General features: G+C 45.3%; 1 protein-coding gene across 4 annotated transcripts; it reads right to left on the bottom strand.

Moving 5' to 3' along the window:
* Positions 1–479: 479 nt before the first annotated feature.
* LOC125431147 (transmembrane protein 180-like) lies at positions 480–8,630 on the bottom strand. Of its 4 annotated transcripts, none has more exons than XM_048493828.1 (8): positions 8,510–8,630; positions 7,668–7,896; positions 6,655–6,831; positions 4,605–5,339; positions 3,281–3,435; positions 2,467–2,550; positions 2,096–2,239; positions 480–1,759 (listed from the first exon to the last, which is right to left on the bottom strand). In XM_048493828.1, exons 3-8 carry the CDS (start codon positions 6,805–6,807, stop codon positions 1,621–1,623), a joined length of 1,410 nt encoding a protein of 469 aa, XP_048349785.1. In that variant the 5' UTR covers positions 6,808–6,831; positions 7,668–7,896; positions 8,510–8,630; the 3' UTR covers positions 480–1,620. The 4 variants fall into 4 exon arrangements, with proteins under 4 accessions (XP_048349785.1, XP_048349786.1, XP_048349788.1 ...); XM_048493829.1 differs by having other exon boundaries at positions 7,773–7,896; XM_048493831.1 differs by having other exon boundaries at positions 7,885–7,896; positions 8,510–8,521.
* Between the last annotated feature and the right edge of the window lie 3 nt (positions 8,631–8,633).

The following is an 8,633-nucleotide window of genomic DNA, read 5'->3' as shown; positions in this document are numbered from 1 at the left end:
GGTAATCCAGCAGGCTTTATGTGGAGGAGTGGGGAATCGAACCCAGTTCCCTAGATTAGAATCCGCCACTCTCTGGATTAGAGTCCACCACCACTACACCATGCTGGCTCTCGAGTGCCTTCAAGTTCTAGTATTATATGACAAAGAACTATTTCTTTAGTGTAAGGAAAGTATATAAATGTTTTTCTCTCACATAATACTAGAATTTGAAGGCACCTATAAACTTCTATCATGTACCTCCTTTCCCATCAGACTTAAAAATGCCACTAATAGTACAATCATGCGTAGAGGTACGCCAATCTAATCTCATTCATTTCCTTGGGTTTAGACTGGAGTAATTTTACAAAGGATTGCACTTGAATTCTCTCTTTTTTCTCCCAGCAACTCTGGAAGGAGAAACTGAGTTGTTAACAATCTAACAAAGGAAAACAATAATTGTCTTTCAGAAAAAAATGTCAGACATACAGCGGTGGTCCATATTGTGTTAAACGATAGGATGATAGTTTATTACGATATGATTCAGACATTGTGATTTATCAAGCAGCATTTGTTTTTCATTCATCATAGAGGCAGTTCGGAAGACAGTAGCTAGAAAAAGGCTTTAGTAAACAGAACCCCTAAATGGTGCATTGGGTCGTTCGAAGGAAGCACAAGGACACTTGACAAGTCAAAAGGCAAAAAAGTGGAAGTCATCAGCAGGATAATTTTACACACAAGATCAAGCACCCAGGAAACCCAGATCCAAAATAATCTTTTCAATAGCTAAGTCAACCCAAAATTAATGGTGTAAAAAGCTATGATATTTAAACACCAAAATACCTTCCCCCCCCCCCCCCAATATTGAGGGAATATATCCCTTTGTCTCCCTGCATCTCAGGACAACTACACATCTTTTCGCCCCGCTATCTTCTATTATTCCTCCATTTTCTCATTTAGTGAAACCTCCTGCAGATTGCGTGCCAGTTAGGGAGAGAAAGCCCAAACGTATTTTCCCTTTTCCCCTTAAAAAAAAAATCCCCATAACTCTCTTTTCGCATACAGAGAAGTACATTCTTTTCAGTCATGACGAGATCTTGCACAGTATAATCCTCTCACTGCAGTGTGGCGCCACAGGGCACTGTGCATACCAGTGCTGGAAAACATATCCAAATGGCCACCCTCAAAAATGTAGGTTTTTCATCCTGTATCCCAAAACATGAAACCAGGGGCTCCGTGTGTGGATGATTTTAGTGGCTGCAAAGGGCTAAGTAGCCAATGACCATTTTTGAACAGAAGGAGTTCACCACCACCACCGTTTTAAAGCCGTCATGGGCTCTTCCTCTGAGAATGTTTTTCTGCAGCATTCCGTTATATGAAGCGTACCTAAGGCTCAGCTGCTGATGTGAGGTAGAGACCTAATAATGTACTCAAGAAGGCTTACAGGACATCTCTAACATCTGTCTATGTAGCTGTTCTTGCTGTGATCGAGCTAGAAGGATACTTGCTTTACGAACAGATGAAAAAAAAGGCTCAGATGGCAGGTCACTGGCTAGAGTCAAGGCAAGCCCATTGATCTGGTTCACAACTGAACTCTGACTAGCAGGTCAGACGGGAATGCTCTCGTCCCCAGTCTGTTCACATTCATATCTCAACGTGGACGGGCATCAGGTGGCTGTTCTGAATGGAGAAAGGGGTCCACGTCAGAATCTGTATGGCTGCAATGCAAAGAGGAACGAAGCAGATCATGTAGAACATGGTGTCGTGGAGACCTAGGAATGAACTGATAGAAAGGACACCATTACCAAAATGCTTTTGCTGCTTTGACTCCAAGTCAGAGCAAACCACAAACTCAGGCACATAAAATCACAGCACAAACCGAAACAGTAACACTGCCAGCTATAATATAAAATTCACTACTACAACTACGGGTTAAGTCCATAATATCTTCCGTAATACTGAACTACACCATAAAAATTACTTAACATAATCAAACTATTAGTCGGTAAGACTGATACCAAGAGATCTCAAGTTTATCTTGGTCTTAGCAACCACGGCGATACATTTTGCCATTTGCAACATTACCCGTTTATTTCTTCAGTTCGAACATGCCACTTACTTGGGGTCAGGCTGGGAAAGTTTACTACTCAGATTTGCATATCCATACTGATTGAGTATAGTAACCACAAGCATAGGAGCAAGAGATTGGGCTGGCTTTGTAAATAGGGCATTTGTTCCAAAAACCATGGAGGAAAGCGGTGAACTGAAATATCAAACAGAGGCATGCTGTTACATTGTGATTCTATATGCTGGCATGTACCACTTATTATGTTTATAAGCACGGGGATGTTTTGTTTCAGTAGGGCAGTGGAAACCGTTTCAGACTGTTAAATGTAATTGCAGTTGGCATAACTTGTTATGGAGTTCGGACTCTGCAACTGGAAAAAAATACAATAAATAGTGGGTGCTGTTGGTCAAAACCAAACTTACCTCCGTTTATGCTTCTTTAAATCTGCGTCGACAATGTCCGCCAGAGGCAAATTAAACAGGCTGAAAGAAGCTTGAACAATTACCCTAAAGAAATAAGGATGCGAGTTAAATATTCAGTCTCTTTTTAAAGCCAATTTCCGCTCTCCCAGTGCAGTTCTATGCGGAGTTCTTCTACTCTCGGCCTGCTGACACTTTGCCATATAGTGGGTGTGGTCAAGTCACAACTGACTCATGGTGACCCCATAGGGTTTTCAAGACAAGAGATGGCTTTGCCATTGCCTGCCTCTGTGCCACAGCCCTGGTATTCCTTGGAGGTCCCCCATCCAAATACTTGCCAGGGTCAAGGCTGAGAGTGGGTGACTGGACCAAGGTCACTCAGTCAGTTTCCATGAAAGAGTGGGAATTCGAACCAAGGTTTCCCAGATCCATGTCTGACACTTTTAACCACCGTCTCTCTAATAAGGTAGATAGGTTCTGCTTAAATGAAAGACCCGGGTCCCACCACCCTAAAAGAATGGGGCATTTTAAAAACACACCAGTTGCAAGTTTTTTAATACAACTCTTTACATCCCAGAATGCACTGGGACAGCATCTCGAACACATGACACAGTGTAATCAGCCCACTGTCCCATCAAGGTCAAGAATGTCTCACTGGTGGCAGCTTTCCGGGTTCTCAGGGGCAAGTAATGCCTACAACGTGATTCTTTCAATTGGAGAATCAAAGCTGGAGCCTTCTGCGCGCCAAGCAGACGTTTGACCCCAGAGCCATGGCCCCCACCTCTGATTTTACAACTGAAGCAACACGTTTACTTACATGTTCACTGTGAGATAAACAGCCAACAGGTAATAGTGTTCTGGGCCCAGAAGAAACATGAGCACTGCAGCTACCGCCTCCAAATAGAAGGAAAACAAGACAAACTTATAGTAACCGAATTTCTTCAGCGGAGATTGGCTGATGAGCACGAGGCACTGGGGAAAAAACAACAACAGAGAAACATCAAGGCACATTAAAAAGCATCCCCTTTAATAGCACGTAACGTGCCATATGCAGATAGCATATCTGTATGAACAAAATGGCAGATTGAATTGCACAGCAAGGTTTGTTCCATGATCACGTGGCTGCCACTGAGAAGGTCCTCTCTTGTGTCTTGTGTGCCCCCCCCCCCCCAACAAGCTTCTTTGATTGGTGAGGCTGTCGGGAGGGCCTCTCTCTGTTATCTTAGTTCCCGGGCAGGAGTGCATGGGGGAAGATTTTCAGCTAAACATTAGAAAAAACCTACAATACTATACTATCAACCACACCTTTGCATAGCAAGTTCCACCCAAACACTTACTGATTGGTTCATGACGATTTCTACCCCACTAAAACATTCCCTTCTCACTGGACGCAGTGTGTAACAAACTTCCCTCTGTGATACACCTCTGAAGATGCCAGCCACAGATGCAGGCGAAATGTTAGGAACAAGATCCACCAGCCCACAGCCACACAGCCTGGAAAAACCACCACAATGGATTAGAAAGAACTTCCTGACAGTTAGAGTGGTTCCTCAGTAGTACTCATTTCCTTGAGATGTGGTAGGCTCTCCTTCTTTGGAGGTTTATAAGCAGAGGCTAGAAGGTAATCTGACAGCAAGGCTGCTTCTGTTAGCTCAGGCAGATCATGAGAGGGAGGGCAGAAAGGGATGAGTCCGTGCTCAGCTTTCATGGTCCTTCCTTATATATCCAGGGTCACGTCAATCGATTGCCGCTTTGGGGTCAGGAAAGAATTTCCCTTCAGGCCAGATTGGCCAGGGACCCTGGAGGGTTTTTGTGTTGCCTTCGTTTGGACATAAAGCAGGGGTTATTGGGGAGGGGGTAGTTGTGAATTTCCTGTTGTGCAGGAGGCTAGACTAGATGACCCTGGAGGTTACTTCCTGCACCCAAAACATGTAGAGCTTTAAACTATGACTTAAACTGTATGTGCATGAATTAAGTTCCTTAGCTACAAATTGCTAGCAAAGGGGGGGGGGGGGGTTGCTAGACAGCTTTTATGCAAAATGGCACATAGTTAATATTAGCAAGCAGCGCAAAGCAGATGATGGAATCCAGCCAAACCCCAGGAAATTCTCCTGCAAAGGATGATGAATATTTCTGCGTACCTGAGGACAAATAAAACCTGCCCCATACATGATACTTCGGATGGAGGAAGAAAGAACGTCTTTAGGGATGAGGTTGTCTGCAAAGATCATCATGAAATTGCTGCAGAAAGCCAAGTGGAAGACTTGAAAGAAGTTCATGGTCACAAAGAGCAGAAAATTCCTCTGATTCAAGATCTGTTTGGTCAACGAAATCACGGAGGACCACGAGAAGACTTTCTCTTCTCTTTCCGCCTTGATGCCTTCCACGAGTCTTTCCCTTTGTTCATACTGACTGGTGCTGTAGATCCCCGTGTAGCACATGCAAGCGGTCGCTACTGCGCCAACTAGAACCACGAAGACTTGAAAATGGTTGAAGTTCTCCATGTTATTGGATATCAAGCCACAGAAAAGGATGCCGGTGGACCCGAGTAACGTGGCCACTTGGTTGTACTTGATGAGCTGAAGCCGGCCCTCGTGCCTTGTGGACGTTTCGGCAAAGAGTGCACACTGTGCCAGCAAGACGAAAGTGAGCATGCCATCAAAAGCACATAGAGCGACAACGAGATGAAGCCCGCTCAGCCAGTCGCCTTCTTGGTATTGTTTCCACGGAAACCAGGGGAGCAGGAAGGCCAGCGCATACAATGGAGCCCCGTAAAAAATGGAAGCCTGACGCCTAGAGCAGCATGCAGCGCTGGAGTTGTCTTGAATATAGCCAAAGAGAGGGTCGTTGATGGCGTTCCAGATCATAAAAACAACCTAGGAAATCAAACAAGGTAGCAGATGTTTCAACTTCCATCCTGACTGCATTACAGGCCGAAGGACAGCTGGTACCACTTATATCAGTGGTCTGCAACATACCGGTAGGCCCCTTCCATACATGCAGAATAATGCACTTTCAATCCACTTGGCAGCTGGATTTTACTGTGCGAAATAGCAAAATCCACTTGCAAACAACTGTGAAAGTGGATTGAAAGTACATTATCCTGAACGTACGGAAGGGACCACAGTGCCTTTGGTTACCATGTTGTCGACTGACCCCTTTCCCGGTCCTACCAAGTGTTCTTGGAAAGTGGGCCAGGCCCAGCTTCTATTTGCCAATGGAGATTTGATTGGCTGTGCAATTTTTTTTTAAACGTTGCTTTGCCAGCAGCTGCCACTACAGCACAAGAATCTGCACTGCATGACAGAAGGTAAGCTAGGACAGCCATTTTGTGGCAGTCTCTGCTTTCTGAGGCACACACTTTGTGGCTGTGCCCACCATGCTGTCTCAGAAGGGTGTCTGCCTGCTCAAAAAGGCTGGGGATCCCTAAGGTGTAAGAACAATGTATAGAACAAACGCAAAAGAAGAAAACAGATTCAAGTCAACAGATAATCGGTCAAAAAAGCAGGAAAACAGAAATATTTGTTGCAATTCGGGGAGGTGGGAGCTACCTTTTAAAAAAGAAAGTAGTAGACAACACTGTATACTTATCAGAGCTAAACTGGACACTGTAGAGGAGATCCCAGAGAGGGAACTCGGCAGCAGTTTGCTTAAGTGGCTCTTGAGCCAAATCCCCAAAATGCTTTTTAAACCACCAAGTGTTGAAGCGATGGGCTAGACTCGGGAAGGCATTCAGAGTAAACAATCCAGCTAGACGCAGGTTTTGTATTCAACCTCTTCTGAACTGTAGTCTTCCTCCATGCATCTGAGCACCAAACAATTTTAAAAGTAGTAAAATAACAGCAGATTAAAACACTGGATAAAAGTCCACAAAATGGACTCTGTATTCAAATTAGCAGTCTCCCATGATCCAGCAAGTGTAGACAATAAAGTTGGCAGTAACCAATGGAGAATTGCAGGGAAATGGACTACTGCAAAGGTTTAGAATTCAAAGTCCATAGGAGTGGGGAAATGAATGGTTCCTAATAAATTTACTGGTCACCTACTAAGCTTCATGGGGGAGGGGGGATTGAACCCAAATGAGCATTGCTTGTCTTGTGACATTTCTGTTTTAATTCTTGAATTCTAAAGAATTGCCTGCTATGAATCAGTGATCAGACATAGAAATGGGAGGATGATCATTTTCCATACCTGTGCTTGATGGAACGCACCTTCCGAGATCTTGTACTGGTTTAAAAACAGTTTAACGTAGTAGAAATTAAATATGCTGTTCATCAGTCCAGCACCTAATGTGGTCATCGAGTACGCCAGGGCGTTGGGATGGATTCTTGAAACAAATTTCATTTTTACAATGTGGTATTTTTCTTCCTTTGGGGAGGAGGAAAAAAAAAATATATATATATACACCCATACACAAACGCACATTGGTACAACAGTTACAGCAGCCAATTAATACAACAGTGCTGCCAAAAAGACTATTTTATGTTAGTTCGTGCCAGTTAAAGGCACAACCCCATGAATCAAGAAGAATGTTGCCAGAACACAAACTTCTTTGTATAATTAGCCTCTAACGTTCCACAAGAGGGCAACATTTTCTCACTGATTTATTCTAATTTGGCCTTATTGCAGGAGGCTGTTCACAGTGTTCTATACTCAGAGGCAAGTACGGTAAGAGCAGCGTCTCAACATTACGGGGCCATAGTGAAATCTATATATGGTCCTCAAAACACAGTTGTTTTCACCAGCAATTATTTCTGTCTCATTATGAGTTACAATCTGGTTGCAAGAATTACACTCAGATGGAATACCACCAGGATATTCAAATATTCTTTGGATCTAGACCAGGGGTGGCCAACCTATGGTGCTCCAGATGTTCATGGACTACAATTCTCTTCAGCGCCTGCCAGGATGGAGGACCATAGGTTGGCCACCCCTGTCTAGACCTTCATCTCTTGCGTTGTCTATTTCCTGATGTCTTTGAGCACAGGAAACAATTAGGGAAAGTCGCAAAGCATTCTTCTGATCGCAGATAGAGGTTCAGAAACTCAGTTTGCGTTCCACAGCTTCTGCTCAACCAAGTCTAAAACTGCTCAACCAAGTCTGAAACTTTCCCTTTACAAGGGGGCCTGTATTTTTAAGAGGTACATGTAGAAGGGAAAGGAATTGAACAAGGTACAGTTTATACTGGAGGGGGAATAATCTACCAGCTGAAATTCTCTCTTCTGCACAATTGGTAATAGGAACAAAAGGTCATGTCCTCCTCTGTTGACTGATCTGGCCCTTCTTAGTTGAGGATCGGCTTACTAAACCGGATCGGCAGCACACAAAACTTCAGAGCCTCAGAGCAGGATCTAGGAGACCCAGGTTCGAATCCTCAGTCTGCCATGTAAGTTGGGCGACCTCTTTCTAAGCTTAACCGACCTGACAGGATGGCTGTTGTAAAAACAAAATGAAGGGGAGGAGAAAAAAGGCATATGTTATTGTGCTACTAGAAGGGTTTGTTTTACACAGTATAATCTGCCTTGAGTCTCACCAGCTATAAATACAGCCCATAAGCCGCTTGTGCCCCCCGATCCACTCTTCACCTCTCCAATCTACTTAACCTGACTTCTCGCTGCCCAAGATCCCATATACTCAGAAGCAAGTCCCATTGTCTTCAATGGGGCTCGCTTCTCAGTCCAACGGGCGTCGGGATCGCAGCCTCACACTGCAAAACCCAAACAGGTCTACTCAGAATCCTTCTCCAGCTGAGGCTCAGCTCCCAGCAATAGGGTTGTGCAGCCTGGCCACCTGCAGGAGCCCTCTTCGTGCCTCTGAGGCGGAAGCGTCCCGCCCAAGCAAAGGCCAGCCCGCCTCGTCATTGTTTTCAAGCGCTGGGAGGAAAATGAGGCCAGCACGGCTCACCTCAGGGTAAACCCGCTTAGCCTGGCTGCTGACAGCCCCTTCTAAGGCTGACTGCGGCCTAGCATCATCTCAGGCCTCCCTTAGCAACAGCCTCTTGGCAGCCCCTAGCAACCGCGCCACCCCCCGCCCGCCCTCAACTAACCGGGCCCTTCAGTCGTCGCCGAGTTCGAGGGAGGGCCATTGGGGGGGGGGGGCGCCCCCAAGCCCCGCCTCCCGACCCCATTGGCCGAGCCGCGCTCCCCCCGCCTGCCATTGGCTCCTGTCAG

The sequence above is a fragment of the Sphaerodactylus townsendi genome, linkage group LG04 (assembly GCF_021028975.2).
Source record: "Sphaerodactylus townsendi isolate TG3544 linkage group LG04, MPM_Stown_v2.3, whole genome shotgun sequence".
In the NCBI taxonomy this organism is placed as follows: domain Eukaryota; kingdom Metazoa; phylum Chordata; class Lepidosauria; order Squamata; family Sphaerodactylidae; genus Sphaerodactylus; species Sphaerodactylus townsendi.
Note: the sequence above shows the minus strand (reverse complement) of the source record. Positions and strands in the feature narration are given on the sequence as shown.

What these genes read in the sequence shown, in the direction of transcription:
- LOC125431147 (XM_048493828.1), bottom strand. Translation starts at nt 6,807, where the DNA reads ATGAAATTTGTTTCAAGAATCCATCCCAACGCCCTGGCGTACTCGATG. An exon ending in GTGCGTTCCATCAAGCACAG is followed by an intron (nt 5,340 to 6,654) that starts GTATGGAAAATG and finishes TTGATTTCCTAG; the next exon opens with GTTGTTTTTATGATCTGGAA. An exon ending in TTAAAGAAGCATAAACGGAG is followed by an intron (nt 2,240 to 2,466) that starts GTAAGTTTGGTT and finishes TTGATATTTCAG; the next exon opens with TTCACCGCTTTCCTCCATGG.